Below are 22,207 nucleotides of genomic sequence, written 5' to 3' on the forward strand. Positions count from 1 at the left end.
ACCCTCGTTAAGTTAGCACCCCCACCACAATAAATTAAAATAAAACATATGCCAAAATTAAGTGCTATTTTGGTGCTAATTTGGTGCTGTATTCCTAATTTTAGTGCTCGAACCATTTAGCTGGAATTCGCGTTGTAAAGTGGAGGTGCTAGCTTTCGTGAAGCTAGCACCCCCATTATTAAATACTTGCACAAAATCAAAAAGTAAATATATCAGAATTAAGTGCTTTTTAAGTGCTTTTAAGAACAATTAACAAAATATAGTTATCTATTACAATTTAAAAGATATCAGCTAACAAGGACAGAATAGGTATAAGAATAAAGTACTTTAAAAAATCGAGATAAAGGATCGGTTCTGGCCTTGAAATATTTCCTGATTTTAGTGCTCACAAAATATATAAAATTAGATTTTGGTGCTCAGTCCTTGTCGCGAAAAATTCATACTTAAACTACCGAATGACTAAACTAACAAGAGTAAAGTACTTTAAAAAATCGAGATGAAGGATCGGTTAAAAGTTTACATAAAAGTTTACTACATGTAAAATATAATAATAATAAATTTTATCTGCAGAATGAATATTAAGTATAGAGATGGGTTTATATGATATGTATGTTACTATATAATATACTATATATATATATATATATTTATATATTTCTTTTTTTTTTCTCTTCCAGATATAAATGGAAATTGGGCAGAGTAATGCATGTATGTCATTCATACAATATCAATGTGTCACGTTGCACCTACCGCTGGAAGCGCCGTATCGTAAAATCGCGAGCGAAAGGAAGCGTTCTTATCTACGCTTGGCAGGATGCAGGCACTTTTGGTGATGATTTATACGATATGTAATTATCTAATCGCAGGATAACAGTTAATTTTCTCGTTTAGAAAATATCGAGGGTATCTCTCTTTACTTGACTGTGTGTAACTGCAGTTTCACACACAAATTAACAAACATCGTTTATTACTATTTTGATTTCAATTTAATTTTCAATATCTTTCATCAAGTTTGACAATGGCGGAATGTTGGCACAGTTTCACAAACTACACAACTTTCATCTATTTTTTTCAGAATTGAAAAATTCTGTTAAATTAAGAATATTAATTTCTGTAAAGAAATTTCGCAGAACGAAAATAAATGCATACAGCAAAAAGTGCATTATTTTGGAAATAACAGACAAGTTTTACTGGAATATCTATTAATTATCGAAAGGAATGTACTTTATACCTAACGCTAACCAGGCACTTATTATTAGGCGTAACCCACATCACGCGATCATTTTTCTAGAAAATCAATGGAAGGAATTAAAAACATACATTGATCAATCATTATTGCCGCAAAAAAAAACAGAAATAAAGCGAGACGAAGAAGAAAACGCCCATCCCGATAAAAGAAAGAAATATATTTAATAATATTATGCAAAAGATTCTAACGTTCTTCAATCGAAAAATTAACAAAACGAGCAAAGCAAAGCGATATATAATAGCGGATAACGGCTTTGTGTTCGTAATAATAATTCGACATCTCGCGTATACATCTAAAAGTGATATAAAATCACGGCGACGAGTAAAAGTGTTTCGATTATCTGGCAGTCTTACTTTGAGCATAGATATCTCTCAAAGAGGGAATGTTTTAGATGGCGAAGAAGCGAATAATATATATATATATAAACCGCGTGTGTCGCTCGTTTTTTTCTCTCCCTTCCTCTCTTTAATAAAATTCCGTAGCGCTACAACTATCCATTCGTATGCTTCACACATGTTTACCGCGAAAGGCAGGCGTTTACCGCGTTCGAACCGGGACTGAGGCCGTGCGTTACAATGCCACGAGATATCGGAATATTTGCATTACGTACCGTGAAATTTACGCTGACACGCTAATATCAGATTGACGGTTCCTAAAAAAATTTCCGGAATCTTTTTTTTTAATTGTATATTTGTAAATTTATTGTCTTTTCATTATAAATCTTTATTAAACTTTTATTATACTCTCTGATAAAAAGATACGAGGAATTGTGATGTCATTTTTCGTATACAATTGTGTCTATACAAGATTAAGATAAGAAGACACGAATTGTATTAGGCCGATCGTATCGGTTTTCTACAGTAAATATATCACGAGCTTTTAGTATCGCACAATTTGAACACTAGTACCACATCGTAAACGTTATAAGCCCTTTATAATCATGTTATCTCGATATTGCTTATCTTGATAAAATTTTGACGATCGCTTTTAGCGCGCAATCAGCGGACTGTCAACTTCTCCCACGTGCGGTTCCTTACGAAAAGTATCGCCGGCAACGGTATCATAAAAGCTGTTTCGGCTTCTATCTTCGAATAATACAAGCGAGTCAACGTACTCGAATCGGAATACGATATTAGGTATTCCATGCGACACACACGCATACGCATACATGTCAACGGGATATTAAAACAGTACCGAATACATTGCGCCTAAAAGCTATGTATAAAATATACGAACAGTAAAAAATAGCGCTCCTCGTTATTTATCTCTGTACGAAGTATCTAAACTATCACGTCAAACTTTATGTCGATGGACGAATAGACCAATGACAATTTAATCTTATCATTCGTGAAATCACATCCGTAAATTGTTCAGATATAATAATGTGAATATATTTTTTTTTTTTTTTACGTCTAGAGATATCTGCGTGACAGCATGATGTTAAAGCGTCGCCGCGATATTACAATATTACTATAATCGCCGATTCTCACGTGGTATCCCAGTCTTATAAAAAAAAAAGGCGAAAAATGATAGATTTGAGGAATGCTTGTATAAAGCATTCCAGCTTGGTCCCTCCATACATATCACTTTTACATCATAAATTTGTATCATAAAAGAGAATTGACGAAGAAATCGCATATCTCTTATGTAACGTTATAACTTGGTCTTTTCGATATACATTAATTTTATATTATAAAAATAGAAAGAAAGAAGACGCAAGATACAGCGCAACAATTGTAATCTAGTTACGACATAGTTTAATAAAATTGTGCGTATGTCTTTCAGGGCGTGGAATGATGAAATACGAGGAAGACGGACGCGCGTTAATATCTACACTTACACACACACACACACATACGCACGATTCTCCTCCTCTTACTCCCTCCTCCCTTCTCTTTCTCATTCTCTTGTTCTCTCTATGCTCATATACATGTACAAATGAATTTTTTTTTCTCTCTACTATACCTACAATATACATATGTATTCCTACACTTTTAAAATATAAGAAAGATCAAAGTAATCAGTAGTAGCGTAAAGAAACCACAAGTTTGGGTTTGCGGGGGGCGGCGCGTGCGATTCTCTTACATGAAAGAGCGATCGAAAGAATATATAGTTATAAATCGTGAGAGAGAGATATAAAAACGAGAGTTCGTGTAAAGGATGCTGAAAATCTTTTACGATAAGTACGCGAACTCTTCGCAGACACAAATAAGAATCTCTCTGTCAGATACATCCGATCCCGTATTAAAGTATTAGATATTTATCGTTGGACAATCTTATCTCTCTCTGACGAGCTCGAGATGTACACCGAGTTTTCGACAGGAAAAAAAAAAGCAGTAAAGAAAATGAAGCGAGAGAATAGAGCTAATAAGAGATAACGCGTCGTCCCCCGCTTTATCACACGATCCAAGTCTAACGAACGAAGGTTTCCGAGAGTGCCGGGAGGACCTCGCGCTCTTTTAAGCTCTTTCACAGATGCTTCTCTCTCTCACTCTCTCTCTCTCTCTCTTTCTTCTCGTTTTTGTCAAAAGACAGCTTTTGTCTAGTTTCGACGCGGTATAAAGGCCAAAAATGTTTCAAGAAAAGGGACAATGAAAGTCTTCTATCTCCTAGATTTTCTCGTTTGGCACGTATTATTCTTACAAGGCAGGTTGTTCCATCACGAACAAGACGTTCGCTTCGAGACTCGTAGGAATGCAAGCGAGGAACGAATGAACACGCGCACAAGCCGGTGAAGCGCTTCGCGGAAGACCGGGATTTTTATTCTCCGCGTGCGCATACATGACCATAGGACGTTCGTGTTACGAGGGGCTTTATCCGCAAACTTTATTGCAATGTTATGTACACTTTGCCGCAAAGAACACGTGTGAATAAAAACTCGCGCAGAGCAACAAACTGGTTCTGTTAAAATTTTTTTTTTTTTTTTTTTACTTGGTTATTAATTTGACCAAGGAAGAATAAACGAATAATGGAATAATTTCTTAAGCTCTCAATTAATTTTGATTACTTGTTATAATTATGTTATATAAAAATATAAATTAAACCGCTGAAAAAACCAGCCGAACCGCGCGATTGTTTAAATAATTTATACGTCATGGCAAAAATGATCATTCAACCTGCCTTGTAAGCATATACGCAAAAAAAAAATGTATGCGTTCTACAAGTGCATTGGTCGGACATTTGAAATTTATAAAAGTAAAGTAAAATAATTTCTATTTTTTGCATCGATTCGCATTTTCTCGAGAAAAAAAGCTTCGATCGCGAAAAAAAAAAATTAAATATCTATTATAAGAATTCAAAATCTCCGACCTTCGTTATTACCACGCATATCGCAAAAAAAAAAAAAAAATACGATATATGAAAATTAAATCAATAAGCATTAGACGATAAGAGCTCGATATTGGAGTCAAAACCTTGCTCGAGAAAATCTAAGAGTGAAATAAAATAAAGGAAATGGACAAACATAGAAACAAGTGGAATAGGCGGATGTAAAATCGATGGGAAACTCTCCGCGCGATTGTGAAAGGATCCAAAGACGAGGAGAGTTCGACGCGAAGACGAGGAGGAGAGGTGAGGAGGACGGGCGGCGAACAGCACGCTTTGTCTTGACCGTAAACCTACCTGGAATGGAAGCTTGTACTCTCGCGCAAGAGAGGAACGGCGAGATATAAAAAAATCTTGGTCTAAGAGAAAAGAAGAAAAAAAAAACTAACTAACCGAGACCGAATTGCACTGACGTAAATATTAAATTTTTCTTCTTTGTCTCTCAGAATTGAAAACGTGGGCAAAAAAAAAAAAAAAAAAAAAAAAAAAAAAAAAAAAAAAGGACTTAAAATTTAATTTAACCGACGCGGTAATAGAGGCGCGACGACGACGACGATAAAAGCGACGACCCGGTGGCGCGCGTGACGCAACCCGGGATTTCCGCGGAGTTTTCCGGGATTTCCGCGTATTGCTTTCCGCTCCGAATCCGCTTGTACGACCCCCTTCTTCTCCACCTGCGTCAGCATCCTGGAGGATTTATGTATTTATACGGGCTGGACCGCATCCGAGAATGCCGTCGTGTGTCAGGAAGGAAGGAAAAAAAGAAAAAAAAAGAAAGAAAGCGACTTAAACTTTACGTTAATAATAAAACTAATTATTAATTATTTACCTACGATATTAAGAAAATAATATAACTTTTTTTTTATTAATCCCAATTTTTGTTAAGCAATTAACCTTGATTGACTAAATCCTCACTTCTTTACCGACATATGAATTCTAAAAGAGCCTACATAAATTATTAATCCGATAATGAACGTCGATCGAACTGATTCAAGGATATCCTGGATGATCTTTGCTAGTTCGAAAATCTAAAAATCAATTAAAGTAAAACTAGTGTCCGAGATTAGCTCGAGATCTTCCCTCTCCCCCTCTTCTTTCTTTATCTATATTATATATAAAATATACTACAGAAAGAAATAGAAAATTAATCTCCAAACTACGTTGGAGCAAACTCCGCCGGTGCAATTCGGCCTAAGACGCTAATTCCTCCAATCCTCGTCTTCTTAGTACTTGTATCCGCGATAATCGGTATGGCTCTCTTTCTTGTCTCTAATCTGGAGACGGTCCTACCGTTCGCTTCCTCTCACTGTCGAGCAGGAGGCATCGCTCTGGGAGAGGAGACGAGGAATCCTCCTCCGGAGGACTTCTCCGGACCTCGAAGAGGTCCTTTCAGGATCGATTTGTTGGGCGAGTTACACGTTCTCCTTCCCCTGGAGCTTGGTCGCGAGGTCGGCGATGAGCTGCTTGTAGATCAGAGGATCGATGTTCTTGCCGAGCTGATAGAGAACGAACCAGTCGCCTATCTGGCATTTGTCGCTGATGGTTTTGATCTGATCCTGAGGTGACAGACGCGAGCGAGCTCGCAACAGCACCATCCGGAGCTTCGGGCCGAGTACCACCGCCGCGCGATAGAGAAGACTGAGGCCGCTCAGGACCGATAGGATGATGAACCAGAACCAGAGGAATACGTAGATCTTCTCGTTGACGATGTTGAGCGGCAGCACGCAAAGACCGTCGAACTTCTGCACCGTGCCGGACGCACCATATTTGTGGAATGTGCACTTGGTCACCTTCGGGAACACCCGTGACATGGGATCCATACGCTCCTCCGGCTCCATCTCGGTGAATCTGAGGACCTCGGAGCCGTAAGTGGTGAACTCGCCGTCCAGGAAGAAATCTATGAAGAAGATCTGGCCGACGACGTTGACGAAATTCAGCAGCTCGCACAGGAAGAAGCGATACGCGTAGAAGTTCTGCGAGTGTAGGTTCGAGGTAAAGTAATCGACCAACAGTTTACGCCGGTCGCTTTTACAGTCCTCGCTAACTACCGGACAATTGAGATCCAGCACCAGCATCTTGATCCTACCGCCTTCCCATGTCTTCCACAGGTAGCGCGGTATGTAGAAGAGGATCGCTTGGAAGAAGAGGGTGAAGCAGACCCACTGGTAATACTTGTGATATTTTACCTCATCCTCGCCCTCGACGTGCGCGGCGACCCCCGGTTGCACCAGGTCCTTGCCGACGATGCCGGTTCGATCCGGGATCGTGAAGGTCGAGTAGATCCAGCAGTAGGTGTCCATCACGTGGAGCGGTATCTCGTCCACGATACAGTCGATCGGGTCGCCGATATATTGCCGGGATGTCACCAGCAGGGAGAAGATGATGAGCCCGATCACGGTGGCCTTGTAATGCAACCGGAACACATTGTTATCGATGCACACCGAGTCGAGCTTCAGCAGCCCCTTCACGGAACCGAACACGTCAAACATGGTGGCGGCTGTTGTTACTCTCCTTCTTCCTTATCTCAATTCCTTAGATTTTCCTTAATCCACGCGTACACACACACACACACACGGACGCGCGCGCGCACCCGTAACCGTCCTCTCGTCCGATCACTCCAGCGGTCCGGTCACAAACCGAATTCGTTTTGTACGGTCCTTCGTGAAGCTTCCACGCGAAGCGACAAGCCTCGTGCGTGCTCGGCAGCTTCCGCGCTTCCTCGTTTCACACTCGCCAACCCCTTCGGTAGCGGCAGCGGTGGCGGCGGCAGCGTTAATTCGCTCGGACTCGCACACGTGCGCTCTGATACACGCCCGTATACTACGTGACGCCGGCGACGTTCACGCACGCAACAACAACGGACCACGCTACCGTCGCATCCGCGTTACTACACACGACGTTACAAGCGTCACCGAGCGGTTCTGCCGTAATGGCTGCGCTCGAGACGCGACACAAGCACGCGAGGACACGGCCGTTCCACGAGCTGCTCCCTTTTCCCTGTCTCACTCTCACTCTCTCTATTTCACCCTCTCTAGCTCTCCCCCTCTGACTCTTATCCCGTCTCGCTCGCACGCTACGCGATTCTCTCTCTCTCCCGTCTTCTGGCTTACACAGGCCGGTCGGGGACCAAGAACTGTCCGTCCGTGTTGCTTCTGCGGCGCGGCAGGGAGACTCTGTCCCCACCTACACAATACCGACTACTCTCCTGCTCACCCTCCTTACGCTATAGGTCCGTCCTTGTTTCTCCTCTCACGTGAGGTAATCCCGTCGACGCGCTCCCGCTCTATCCCGTCGACGCTCGGTGCTCGCTCGGTGGCTCTCGGTCTCTCCTCTCGGGCAGCGTTCGGCAAACTTCGGCGGATCTCGGGTACCGTCGTTCGCTTCAGCGCGACGGCGGCGTGACTCTTGGCATGGTTGTTACCATGGCGACTGACTACTGAGGCTGCGGGAGCGTGGGATTCTCCAAGCACTTTGCTCCGTTTGCATCCAGTCGATTAGCGCCAATTATGATTGAAATGTTTTGCCGGTTTTCTGTGTCTTTATTCTGGATAGACAAATATAATTTATGAAAGATTATTTTCTTCTAATCCGGAATTGATTTATTTTAGATACAACGGAGAGAGAGAGAGAAAACGAGAAAGAATTGCATCATCAATTTTGATGAATATTAAATTTAGGAATAATTGAATTTTTTATATTCGTGTTATATAGAGAGAGAAAGAGACACGATATATTAATCAATATATTAATAGTAAATGTCCATCAAAATTGATTTCTTAAACAAGTTGATATTTGAGTATTTTTTTCTCATTCTCATTTACATTTCACATATTTTACATTCATTCTCATGTAAAAAGTATTTTAATCTTAAAAATTATAAAAACCACACGTTTTGTTAAAATATCTAAAATTTAACTAAAATATAGTCAAGAGGAATTTTTTTTTATATCTTTAAATTTTTTCTCACGTGGAAAGTATTTTAATCTTAAAATTATAAAAATCACACGTTTTGTTAAAATATCTAAAATTTAACTAAAATATAGTCAAGAGGAATTTTTTTTAGATCTTTAAACTCTTTTTTAGATCTTTAAATCAATGTATTCTGAATGAAACAATAGAGAAAAGGATAAGAAAAACAAGAGATACGTTGGCAGGTCTATCTTATGATATCCTGTTATGCGATAAGGCATAATAAGCTGTTTTAATATTTCCTTCTGTGGGTCAGAGGCACACGATTGTTTTACGTCATTTACGTCCTAGAATACGTAATCCATGAATGAGAATGGGCAAAAAATTGTGCTGCTACACTTTGTTTTTAACGCGCGCACGTTGCGTGACAAAACATGACTCAATGATAATATCTCTCTTATCCAAACGTAGTTTGCCGCAAAACTCTCTCACGCGTTTGACATTTATCCCGAAAGATACACGCGGGTCTTACAAAGCGACATAAAATATGTAGTTATCGCTACGCATGATAATAATAACGGTACTGCACACTAGATGATAATAAGCAACGGTAGCATTTAAGCCGAGAAATTCGGAGGACCTACTTTCGTTTTCTCTTTTTCTTTTTCTATTTTTTCCTCGATATAAAAAGCTTTCAAGAAGAAACCTTTTTTTTTGTCAGGAAGAAGGACGAGAAAACCAGTAACCGGATATACCCACAGAGATAACAATTTATATATTAGAGGAATCTGAATATAAAATAATAATAATATTAACTGTTGAGTGTTATGTTGAATTGATAATTGACTTTTATACTCGTTTCGTAAAAGTACCATAATATTCGCGGAGAAAAGAAAAGTATTGCTCGCAAATATTTTATTTCATTGACCACAATGTGCTTAAATAATTTTTAATTACACAAGCCCTTGGCTCATTAGCAATTAATAAATATTTAAGCGAAATGCGATATTTCTAATAATATGCAAGGAAACATTTACATAAACATGTAATAACAATTGTTATGTAATTGTGTATCAATTGCTAATTCCATTCATCCCATATACCGAATCGTAAATCATTCATAATTATTGGTGCGTGCTCTAAATATAGAGCTACTGTAATGAAACCTCTGCCTTACGCTGATTAATTATTCTCGCTAAATCTATTTATATTACAGTTACCGCTTAGGCTATCGAAGACGGATATAAGAATACCTCTACGCGAGACATCGTGTTCATATATCGTCGTTCACGAGTAATGTCAGCAGGATAACGCTATCTCGCTAAGGAGACCTATCGTATTTCGTTGGGAAAGCATCCGACATTGGAGCAATATAGAGCCAGCTGTTTGAGTCATCTCGTAGAATCATCTCGTTATCTTCCGTTCAGGTAGGACTTTACCCAGGCTCCTAGCACGGGTTCGGATGAATCAGCAGCGAGCTGCACCGCGGAAAAGAGGATCTTTAATCCTATGTGTGTTAGCGTTCTAAAGAAGGGATCACAAAATGCAAGGACTCAAAACCAGTTAAGTTCGGCAAGTCCGTTTTTTCGAAGCACGCGATAAATAATCGCTTTATTTATCTGTGTAATATATACCAAAAAATTTATATTCTATTTCGTATTTATCTAAGATATCTAAAATTGTGAATGTTTCATGCAGACATTTTAATTGCTTTAACTGCATAAGTGATCTATATATACATACATATATATAGATATTAGTATATTAATTGCTTCGGAAAAAGCGAAAAAATATTCTGTAAGAAATTAATACACATATTAAAATGTGTATGTATAATTATCTATTAGATATTAATTATGATTTATCATTTCTTACACAATCTAATATTTCTTATGAAAGTAGCGCTTCTGTTGAAGTAAGCTTTTATATATTCTTTCTTTGTGAGATATGCGATGCGAACTGATTCGCACACAATTGTAGTTACAACTCAGCACTGATAAAAAAATGATATCAGTTGATCGTGAAAAATGTTGATATGGTATAACTCATATTTCGTATCGTGCAATCTGGGAAATTATAACTGTTCTTATTGATATACGAAACAAGACTAATAAGATAAAAACCATAATATGTATTAAGATTATAATCTTAAAAGCTCACAATGTTATATAAAATACACATTGTCACAGTATTGCATACAATAATTATACTGTTACATATAATTCTGCACGTGCTTGTGACTCATTGTCAGAGATGATCATTCAAGAAACATTCAGCTAATATATATATATGCGTCTACATTCTTAAAATAATATTAATTTAAACACTATTTTTATACTCTTTTGTTCTGATATAATTTGAAAAATTATATTTGCATTTCAGGTAAAAGTTCAGATGTAAAAACAAGGATCAGAGAGCCACTATTTCTCGAACAATTTAATAAATACATCATTAGAAGAATTGTAATCTTACATAGAACTTGAATGTGGACAAAATCCGAAGGAATATACGCTGGATGATATAAAATCATTAAATCTGGCAAGCTGAAAACAATGATCTCACTTTATACAATTATTAAAGTGATGAATATATGAATTATTTGACTCATTACAAAAAGCGTATATTCAAGGACGGTCCTGTGGCGCAACGGATAACGCGTCTGACTACGGATCAGAAGATTCCAGGTTCGAATCCTGGCAGGATCGTACAATTATTTTTTGCTAAATTTAAATTATATAAACATAACGTACGCGCAAACAAATTAATAAATATTAATAATTTTTAAAAATTATTAATTTTTATTAATATATAGAAAATATAAGATCTTTATAAATGTAATAAAAGTAATTTCCAAATAAGAAAAAAGAAAGCAGGAGATATTTCATGATATTTCAATATATACCTACCGACATTTTTCAAATTGTATATAAAACTCGCCAAATTTAAAATTTTACACACACACACATATATATTTATATAGTTCCAGTTATGTATTCTATTAATATCATAGACATTGTCTATGATTAATATATATTCTATATTAATTTTTCAAATACTGATTTCATATTTTTTGGCATATAATGATTTGAACAATTTTGTCTGTGTGTGTTTGTGTGTGATATAACTATATAATATTATCTACCATAATATATTTATGTCAAAATCATTTCTTTGTTAAAACTATTATATTTCACACTATAAATAGGCCGAGTTAAGGCTGTATCTGTTTTTGTCTTATATGTCATCTTATCGCGCATACTTTTGTCGCTATCAAGACGCTATGCGTGTAAAAAATACTTATTCAACGTCACATGCAGTACTAATTGCTGTCGAGAATATTCACTGATGGGTCAAATAAATTAACCCTTCGCTGTTGGTTCTTTCTCTGCATGCAAGAAACAATAGTAAGGCAAGAAGGACATAGTATATTATAAGAAAATCCGGTAGTTATACTATAATGTTATTTTACGCTTTAATTTTTATGTTAATTAATGAGAAATGCATTTTTGGACTTTCAATGTTATTTAGTAATTCAAAAATAGATGAAATAGATGAAGTAACAGAGTTACATGTCAGAGAGAGAAAACCACATTATTATATTAATAAATTTTTCCAACAGATCTCAGAAATTTTTTAAAAAGTTAAAGAAAAATAAAAAAGGATATATTTAGGTATTTTTAGACTTATCGTGCTTCGTTGATAATAGTCTAATAAACGTTTACGATACAACAAAATTCCGGTTGCCGTACCCTTTCAAAATTCGAGGTCAGTAATCCTCTTGGTATTTCAAGTATCAGGAGTTGTATTCATCTTGAAAAAGAAGCTCGGCCAGATGAAGTCATCATGAACTCTTGTTAATTATGTTATCCCCACGCTACCTCCGTTACGCTCTCTCTCTCTCTAACATAATTTTATGAGATATTTTTATCTCGAGACGCGATATATATATCGTAAAGTGCTAAATTTTAACTGTATAAATTTAAGAGATTACAATTTTAGCAATATTCATTTTTCTACAAATTTTATATTTATACAAGGAAAAATATCTTCGTATTATATAATCTTACATTTGATACGTGAAATGCGATTTTTTAATTTTTTGTAAATGTACATATCTGGTTAATTACATTTTCGCGAATTTTACGGGCTTTTAAACACCTGAATAAGTTATTTGGTATCTTATAAATAACGGTCATTTCAGGTCGACAAATTTCGAATGGAATTTTGGCAATGCGGTACGAACTGGTGGCCGCCTGAGCGTCCCTATGAATCAGCTCAAAAATTTTTGACTGCGCGCAATGGGTTTCTCTTACCTGCGGTCTGCGGGTAGGCGTCGACGCGGCACGATTCTCGATACATCAGCTGGCACGGGTACCTGTAGCTCCACTCTATCTTTCTCTCGGTCGAGGGGAACGAGGGTAAGACGAAGAGAAGGATAAGAAAGAGAGCGAGAGAAAGAAGAGAGGGCCGGTTTTTCTGGTTTTCCACCTCCGCAATCCGGTGGTCTCTCTCCTGTAGTCTTCTCTCGTTACCTTCGCACAATGAGACGTGTACGCGTCTTCATACGACGGTCCGATAAACGAGAGAATAACATATGTATTTAGGAAAATTTATTAGCATTCTAGTGGCTACAATAAAGTACGTCTCGCTCTCTCATTCATTACTTTCGCTGTACATTATATAATAGTATGGCACCGACAAGTAAATCTAACAATAAATGTAGGAATGATTTGGTCATACGAATCATTGACACTATACAAGTATAATTATAATGATATATGATACATAATATGAGAAAGAAATACTATAAAAAATATAATAATATAATGTAATATATATAATAAAAATAATAATTTAATTAATATATGAGAAAAAACTTATATGATTACAAAACGAAATTTTCACTAACAGAACTGCTTCTTAAATCATAATCCATTTTATTATATCGCGATTATCAATAGAAAAAGTTATATTAAAACTATGCGTGCACATTTCATCGTAAGAGATTAATTTAGGATGTTGATTTAAAAGTGCATTAAAGTACATCTGCATGTCAAACATATGCATACCATATGCAAAGTTCTTGTGTCTATTTACTCGTGACACAAAGGACAAACATTGATAATAAAGCGAGGCTATGATATATCGCATAATGTATGTACTATGTAAAACAAGATTCGATGTATATATATAATTGGACTTCAATCACATAGAATCCTGACGTAACTGAGGCTTTTGCAACCAATGACAAGCGGATGCGTTTAACATTGAATTACAAGATATATCTTTTCATGGTTAATTGTAATTAATACAGTTCCATTGCAAATAACGAGTAATTATTGTAACTTGACTATATCGAATACAAAGGTTACTTTTGCTAAAACTGTCTGAAATTTTATTAAATTTTAAGTTGGCAAAATTATAGTGTACATAATAGAATAATCTCTAAACGCAATCGAATAATAAGAATAACCGCTTGAGAATATTGTAAATGTAAATCATTATAAAAAAAAATTGGCCGATTATTTTATTTTGACAGATATTAATATATATATATAAACCATTTATATTCTTCACATTGCAAGAATGTTTCACTCGTCGATTAAATTATATTTTATTTTATATTTTACTCAACGTAAAGATAATCATTATTTCTCGCTGTCGAGTTTTATGTCGAGTCGGTAAATAATTTACATATCGATTTCCAAAGGATTTGTTTAATATAATATGCATGTACGTCTTATTTATTTTATGCGAAATAGATTTCAGTCTTTATCATGCTTTCTCATGTAAGTTTCTAAAAGAAATATGCAATTGTGCAAAATGTAGAGATATTTTTGCTAAAGACTTAAACGTTACTCGAGAAAAGTGTAATAATTTTTCAGTTGTAACTTTGTTGATTTCACTGAAAGTTGGATGTAGCCCAACAAAATGTACAATATCTAAAAATAATTAATAATATCTTAAAATGTGTAAATACATATAGATAAATCTGTCTCTTCTGATAACGGCGCAATCTATCTATATTATATCACATACACAACAAATTTCGTAGTTTGCAGTAATCTTTATTTCGCGGATATAAATTTCGATTTATATTCTGATAAAATACAAATTTTTCTAGTAAAAAAAAGAAACCAATTAGCCGCCGTATGATAACCACCACACACGGAAACTGATATATATATGTACTTGTTTTATTATAATACGCCTTCTCTACTTACGCAACGAAGTTGTACATGAGATCGAAATATTCGCATACAGTGACACGCAAAGCCAGGAAAGTGCATGCAGTAGTATCTCTGAAGCAGTTTCTAACGAGCTTCGCCTTGAATAACAACCCGCGATACTCCTGAAGAATCAGCAGGCTGCTAACCGAGGATGGCTATGTCTGTACGTAGTTTTGTTGAGATCGATTCACGCAATTCTTGCTGAAAAGCACTGAAATGACGTAGCATAATATTTGTCTTTTCTTCTTTTTAGGAGCAGGAACGACTGTATACCCCGAGCGAATGGAGTAAACGATATGGATCTGAAGAGATGTGTCAGCAATTTTTTGCATTCTGCGCAAAAAGTAATATAGCAGTTTCATATTAAGCTTTTTTTTTTACTGCAAGTTTATAAAATAATCATTGCGATAAATCTTATAAACTTATTAAAATTTTTTTGATTTTGCTATTTGTCCAATACCATTTTATTACTAAAGGGATTCGACTTTTATTTATTATTGCAGTTACGGGAAAGGTTCAAAAAACTATAAAATGTGAACTTAATGTGCCGTATGGCCCTACGGAGCGTGCAAAATACGATATATATGGCACCGATTTACCTAAAGGTATGTAACAATAATTTTATATAATGGAAGATGACATTATTTGAAACCATAAGAGAATAAAAAGAAAATAAAAAAGTTAAACTTATAGAAATGATGTTTCAAAACCGATTATTTCATTAAAAAAGAAAATCTGTTTCCAATAAATAAGAGATTTACTTCCTAGATCAGAATATAGAGTTTTTCGTCTTGCAAATTGCATCTACCTATATCTATAAATAGATAATATATGACCTCTAAATCATTTCTCGCGATACGCAAACATGATAAACGTTTATACACGGAAAAAAATGCTGTTGCTTCAATTAAAGTCTACGTCATGGGCTGCCACAGACATACATAGTATAGGATAGTTGTTTTAATAATCCAGATATTTGGTCTAATAAAAATATCATTGAATGAATAATATAAACGAATAATAATACAGTTCATTTAATTCATCTAGTTTGAAATAAAGTAGTAAGCAACTGTCAAAGTAAACTGTTGACGAAAATGTTAATATTCCATTTAACGCTTTTGTAAGCTGTTAAATTTGTGTTATTTTCTAATAATATTTTACATTCATATCCAATTATAATATAGTTTACTATTAAAATATAAATATTAAAAGATAGTTATATGTATTTCAGATGCACCAATATTTATCTTTATCCATGGTGGATACTGGCAGGAATTCAGCAAGGATCTCACTGGATTCTCAGTACCCTTGTTTGTTGAAAATAAAATCAAAGTAATCACAATTGGATACGATCTGTGTCCGAATGGTAAGATGGTAAAAAATTATATTAAATTTTATTGCTATTTTTTTCTTGATCTCAATTATTTATCTATATTTATAGTCTATATTTCATAAGACTATTACAACATTTACACATCAAATTAATCAGCCATTGTTTCACAAAAGTAATTTGTGTAGCTTAAAGAATTTTGTTGCAAAGAATATATAAAAGAGTATTACAGAAATTCACAAATGATCATTATATTAGATATAAATTTTGCGTACAGATTAAAAGATTATTTATATTAGAACGGTATAATTGATTATATTTTTTTCTATTTCAGTCAAACTTGGAGATATAGTAGCGCAGATAAAATCGGCGGTCGCGCAAATATTAAAATATGCAGCCGATTCAGGCTCCAAGTATGTTGCTTTCAATTTTTAATCATATTTATATCAGATTTATACATATTCTTTTAAAAAATAAAGTTCAACTATAAAAATAAAATATACATATAGATACATATGCATCGCTGGACATAGTGCCGGAGCGCATTTGGCTGCAACTCTGTTGCATGACGACGATTGGATCAATCGCATGACACAGCAAGGATATTTTGCATTATTAAAGGAAATTATATTAATAGGTGGAATTTATAACATAAAACCTCTAGTTGACACCAGTTATGCGAAAGCTCTTCAGCTCACCAAGTAAGTAATTAATGTATTTCAGTGAAATATTTAATACCACAGTATAGATACATACGTTACACACCTTTTTCGATATTTTAGCGAGGAAATTAAAAAGTGGAGTTTGTCTACCCTTGATGAAGCAAAGGATCGTTACATTAGTGGTTTGAAAGTTATCGTGACTGTAGGGGAATGCGATTCTCCCGTATTTGTAAACGAATCACGCGAATATGCCCAGGTATTGAACTAAATACTATTGTGCATCAAATATCATAAGAAATCATACCTAAAAATTAGGATTATATTACTGTTTCAGAAAATTATTCCTATAGTGGATAACATAGAATACCTGTTACTTCGAAACAACGTCGACCATTTCGATATAGTGGAGAAACTTCTGGATCCAAACTATTATCTCGCTAAATTGATATTAAAGTGTCTTCAACCCGATGCGAATACTCATTAGAAGAATACAAAGCTAAAATATTTATTATAAGGCGCTATGTTTTCAATATAAAATATATAAAATACAATATTTGAATTTGATAACAAAATTTATTAAGAATTATATTAATGTATCAATATATTTGGCATATAAACCACATATGTTTTGTATGATAAGAGTAATTAAAATCCAAGTATTGATCAGCTCATACTGGTTTTCGTGTAACAATGATCTAGAAAGACAGCCCTTACTAAAGGTTCGAGTCATTTGGGTTTCGTCTTTGGCAAATGCACATTTATTTGCTTCGAGACGGATTGCACCGCCGATTTTTTGGATACTATAATCGGCTTACCTTGTTGAATAATTCGTAATATCGTCTCGTTTCCTCTAAAGGGCACTTCATTTCTCACGGTGATTGGGTTTTGTGGTTGATTTTGTCGAGTAGTAGCTGTTTGAGCAGATGGTAACCGAACACAAATATCGCGTACAGGTGCTATAATTTGTCCGGTTTGTGTATTTACCTTTAGATAATTATTTGTAATATTTTGAACACTGATTATATTTCTATTTGTTGGTATAAGCAGTCTTTGACTTTTCACCACAGGAACTACTTTGTTTCCAAGTTGTATGGTGCACTTTGTAACAGGCGGTGTCTTATTGGTTACTGGTGCTGGTTTATTGATCGCTTCATTGGTCAGATCAACTACTTCTTTGAGCTGGTTTGTTACTTTTGATGCATTTTCTTGGGCAATCTTAATTATTTTCTGTCGACTATCCACCTCCCAAGTCGTGGGAGGTTTTGCAAATGATCGCACTCGCAGTAGAGGCTTCTTTTCTTCTTCCCGTTGATTCTCGGTTACAGTTACATCTGTCGCATTCTCTGTTATTACCTCTGTTTCATCACCTGTAATCATCACCTCTGTGACATCTTCCGTTATTGGCTCTGCTACAGTTCCAGGTATCACATCTGCTGCATCTTCTATTACCGTCTCTATTACAGAATTTGTTATCGCTTTGGACATAGCCTCTGTTATCACCTCAGGTAGATCTTCTACAACATATACGTAAAAAACATGTATATGACTTCTCTCACTCTTTGTGTGAAAGCTTTAAATTCACAAACCTTCAATCCTATTAATGTTACTTGTGCAGTCTGCTGTAGAACATGTTGGTAATGAATCCTCTGGTTTTTCTGCATCTATAGCCACAATGTTCTTTGTAACAGTATTGCCATTGCATATTTTATATACTGTTTTTACACTAGTTTTCTGGTTCTTATTCTTAAATACTATCATGTTATTTTCTTTCACAGAAGGTTTTATTTTATCTTTTTTATCATATTTCTGTTGTGATGTATCTAATACAGTTTTATCTGATATAACTTTATCCGTATTCTGACATATATTTATTGTACTTATATTACTTATACCATTTTCTACAAGTAATCCGTTGTCTTTTTCTTTTAGATTTTCCTCATTATCACTGTCCTCTTCACTTAAACTAGCTATAGATACATCATCCTTGCTCTTATTCTTATCATCCAAGACACTTTCTTCTTCTTCTTCTTCTTCTTCCTCCGATGTTTCAATATCATTTTGCTCCTTTCTTTCTTCTTGTTTCTTTGTATATTTTTCAAATACGGCAGCTAATCTTTTTTCACCCTCAGTGCGATTATCGATTAATTTCTTTGCTAAATCTTTATCTTTTATAGCTGGATCTTCTTCCGTGTTTTCAAGATACAAAGAAAAAGTGTCCCAATAATCGTTACGTCTTGTGCGTTGTAAAAGTTCTCCTAATTCTAAGAAAGCTTTCTTTGCTGCAATATATATCAATATAACAAATACATATAAATATAACAATTGAACGTATATTTTATTTATAACATTAAATTATGATATCTATATTACATACACACACATATACATACACATAAATGTGCTAATAAATATTAAAATTGATACATATCTTACCCATATGTTCTTGTTTTCTTCTGTCTAAACCTAAATTTCTTCTATCATTACATCTACTAACACATTCCAAGATGTCTCCGTAATCGGGGAATATTACATCATTTGCAAGAGCTTCTTTCTTTTTCATTTGATTTCGTTGAGCGATTTTAGAGTTAATGAAATTTGTTATTGCTTGATCGACAGCAACAATCCGGGTTGCGCTTATATGCTTGGGACGCAAATATACACGTCCCGCATCAGCATTTTCTCCTGTTAATTCGCAATATTTATTATACAATTCTACCATCCTTTGTTTATATCGTTCAACTTTTATATAAGTACTATTATCTTCTTTATCGAAATCAACTTCTGCTTCTTCCAATATTTTAATTACTCCCTCACATTTTGCCATGGCTTGTAATATCATCTTAATTTTATTTTTTGTCCGAGGATTTGCATTCTCCTCATTATCATTGTCATAGTCTGATTTTGCTGCATTATTAATTGATAAATTATTTGCAGCATATGAAGTAGAGGGAACTGCATCATAAGTTTCATTAGATGACAATAGATGGGACTTCTTTTTGAACCTTTTTTTCATCTCATTCATTACTTCTTCTATATACACATATATTTTTTTATCATTGTACATAATAGCAGCACGCTTTTCGTTTAAAAATGAGACAAAATATTTCGAGCTAGTGTATTCCGGATCTAGCTCTTCATAACGCCTTTTTAATTTATTTACAATTTTTTCCATATCTTTCCTATCCTTATCTTTACTTCTTTGAAGGCATAAACTTATAAATAGTGGAAAGACATCGTGTGCAACATACGATATCTTTTTTTTCTCTTTCACAATCAATTTTGGCTTTTCAATTATTATTTCTTGGTCCTTGTTTGGTTGCATAGTACCAGACTTATCAGAATTATCAGTACCAGACTTGTGAGATATATGATTTAAATCAGGCTGAAATTTAACTTTAACTATTTCTATAGGTATATCTCCATCTGTATTCAATTTTTTCTTCTTCTCCATGTTATTTTGAGTTTTCTCTTCTGTATCTATTTTCAACATTTTTCGTTTCAAACTATTTCCTTCTACTTTATCATCATCGTTAGATAAATTGTCTGTCTTCCCACAAATAAGGGAAGTAGTATCTAATTTGGCCTTCCTATTTTCCTACACCCCAACAAATTTTGAATCAAATAATATATAAATTCTAAAGTCGTATTTTCAGTATCATGTTTTCTTTTTTTTCGACTAAACAAAGTGTTATTCTTATACAGTTTGTTTTAAAAGTATACAAAATAGATAGAGAAATTTTATTAGAGTTCTACTAAACCTTTTGCGAATCCGTTTCATCGTCGGAAGAGATACAGATAATCTCCATATCCATGATTTCCTTCAGAAGTGGACTGTGAATTCAGACGTTACCGCCAACCGTGCATATAACCTAATGCCTCCCAAACTGTCTTGAACCACCTCCTGTCGAACAATAACATATTCAGATAGTAACATACAATTTTTATCACAAATAACATTTCTGACGCGGACAGCAGCACGACTTCATCGAGTATCCATTCGCAGTTTATGCAATGATGTAGTTAACGTTTCGCGATGTTTTCATTACCGAAAAGATATATTCGGGATCGTCTTCATAACGATCTCGCGGCATAAATTCACGAAAAATTCATGATCTCGAAAATAAAGCAAATCTTACATCTCGAGTTTCTTGGAAACAGTAACTTTAGGAGAAGCTTAAGCGCTGAATTTCCGGGAAATAGAGATAGCAAATTTTGCCTTACTTACAATTATGTAGTATTTATAGATGGATTCACACTTAAAAAATATGGATGAAAGTTGAAACAAGTATCTAAAAGCCCGCACTTTAATGGAGTTGGTACAAAGTCAACAGAAAATAATTGATATATCTAGGTTCAACAGCAGCTTATAGTTCCTATGACATGACACGATAAAGGAGAGACGATAAAAGACCAAAAAGTACCGTGTATACAGAACTTTTACGATATTTATCCGCACAATGCTGAAGTACGCGAATTAAAATATTACTAATATGTGAATGATTTTATTGGTCAGTCATTAAGGAAATTTCATCCTACAGGATGGTATGTTATATGTAAAGAATAATAGCAGAGAGACAGGGCCGCGCCATAACGGACGTATTGATTGGCCGATCGCAAGTAACTTTCGAAACTCTAGGAATTCTCTATCCGACAACGAATCAGTATGTTCGACAGATTGATAGCGTTTTCGAATGAACGGGTTAATCCAAACCCGATCAATTAATCACTATATTTTACTATGAATTCAAGTCTTTTATTGGCAGAGATGATACAATGACGTCATTAATCGCTTTCAGAGCGATTAAACCTGCTTCATTCGAAAACGCTATTATACAACAGACGTAAAGTTTTGTGTTCACAATGGCCTAATTTACACCGATATACTTTGACTGCGTTCGGGGAGCATATTTTTAGCGCTATGAGCGTGTTCTGTCCTTGTTCAACTTTCAATAAGTAACAAAGATAGAACGACGCTGTTAGCGCTAATAGCGTATCCCCGATCGCACCCTTTATCGTACTAAGTACTACACTGGCCAATCATAGCCTTTCCTCTAAAGAATGGAATGGCTATGATTGGCCAGTGTAGTACTTAATACGTATTAAAATATATCGGTGTAAATTAGGTCAATGCTAGAATTCGGTCCAAGAAAAAACGTGTAGCCAATAAAATTGTCGCTTTTTCCTAAAAGCTGCAAATTGATTGGCTACACATTTCTCGGTCCGAGTTTTAGCATCGTGGACACAAGGCTTAAGCTCGTATCAGACTACGCATTGAAGATTGAGATTCAAGATTCAAGATTGAAATTTGACCAATCAGAATAAAGAAATTTTAGTCCCTTTTGTTCTGATTAGTCAAATTCCAATCTTTAAATTTCAATCTTCAATTTTCAATGCGTAGTCTGATACGGACTTAAGGACGGCAACGAACAATGCGTAACGACGACCCAAGACCACATTTAAGACGATTTTAAATATGAAGCAATTAAGGAGCAATCGTTTTATG

At 35.1% G+C, this 22,207-nt stretch overlaps 3 protein-coding genes, 1 long non-coding RNA gene and 1 other non-coding gene across 8 annotated transcripts in view; 3 read left to right on the forward strand and 2 right to left on the reverse strand.

Moving 5' to 3' along the window:
- Positions 1-4,578, forward strand: part of LOC115243402 — a 63,139-nt gene extending 58,561 nt beyond the window's left edge. Inside the window, exon 3 of the long non-coding RNA XR_003885225.1 lies at positions 678-4,578. This is a non-coding gene — a long non-coding RNA (uncharacterized LOC115243402). The remainder of the gene's footprint in view (positions 1-677) is intronic.
- A 757-nt stretch (positions 4,579-5,335) lies between these two features.
- Positions 5,336-7,847, reverse strand: LOC115243395 (innexin inx2). The gene has a single exon (XM_029820353.1). The coding sequence runs from the start codon at positions 7,060-7,062 to the stop codon at positions 5,986-5,988; it is 1,077 nt and encodes a 358-aa protein (XP_029676213.1). The 5' UTR covers positions 7,063-7,847; the 3' UTR covers positions 5,336-5,985.
- Positions 7,848-11,114: 3,267 nt separating this feature from the next.
- Positions 11,115-11,187, forward strand: Trnar-acg. The gene has a single exon. It is a non-coding gene; the product is annotated as a tRNA-Arg (tRNA).
- A 3,357-nt stretch (positions 11,188-14,544) lies between these two features.
- Positions 14,545-17,370, forward strand: LOC115243396 (kynurenine formamidase). Of its 2 annotated transcripts, none has more exons than XM_029820355.1 (8): positions 14,545-14,875; positions 14,966-15,056; positions 15,216-15,317; positions 15,944-16,078; positions 16,377-16,455; positions 16,552-16,743; positions 16,825-16,960; positions 17,020-17,370. In XM_029820355.1, exons 1-8 carry the CDS (start codon positions 14,864-14,866, stop codon positions 17,059-17,061), a joined length of 789 nt encoding a protein of 262 aa, XP_029676215.1. In that variant the 5' UTR covers positions 14,545-14,863; the 3' UTR covers positions 17,062-17,370. The 2 variants fall into 2 exon arrangements, with proteins under 2 accessions (XP_029676215.1, XP_029676214.1); XM_029820354.1 differs by having other exon boundaries at positions 14,564-14,875; positions 17,039-17,324.
- On the reverse strand, positions 17,263-21,128 carry LOC115243390. Of its 3 annotated transcripts, none has more exons than XM_029820343.1 (5): positions 20,930-21,128; positions 20,463-20,605; positions 19,138-20,299; positions 18,291-18,983; positions 17,263-18,218 (listed from the first exon to the last, which is right to left on the reverse strand). In XM_029820343.1, the coding sequence occupies exons 2-5, from the start codon at positions 20,514-20,516 to the stop codon at positions 17,431-17,433; spliced, it is 2,697 nt and encodes an 898-aa protein (XP_029676203.1). In that variant the 5' UTR covers positions 20,517-20,605; positions 20,930-21,128; the 3' UTR covers positions 17,263-17,430. The 3 variants fall into 3 exon arrangements, with proteins under 3 accessions (XP_029676203.1, XP_029676204.1, XP_029676205.1); XM_029820344.1 differs by having other exon boundaries at positions 20,841-20,937; XM_029820345.1 differs by lacking the exon at positions 20,930-21,128 and adding an exon at positions 20,751-20,830.
- Positions 21,129-22,207: the final 1,079 nt, after the last annotated feature.

Source organism: Formica exsecta, unplaced genomic scaffold (assembly GCF_003651465.1).
Source record: "Formica exsecta isolate Colony F162 unplaced genomic scaffold, ASM365146v1 scaffold72, whole genome shotgun sequence".
NCBI lineage: Eukaryota > Metazoa > Arthropoda > Insecta > Hymenoptera > Formicidae > Formica > Formica exsecta.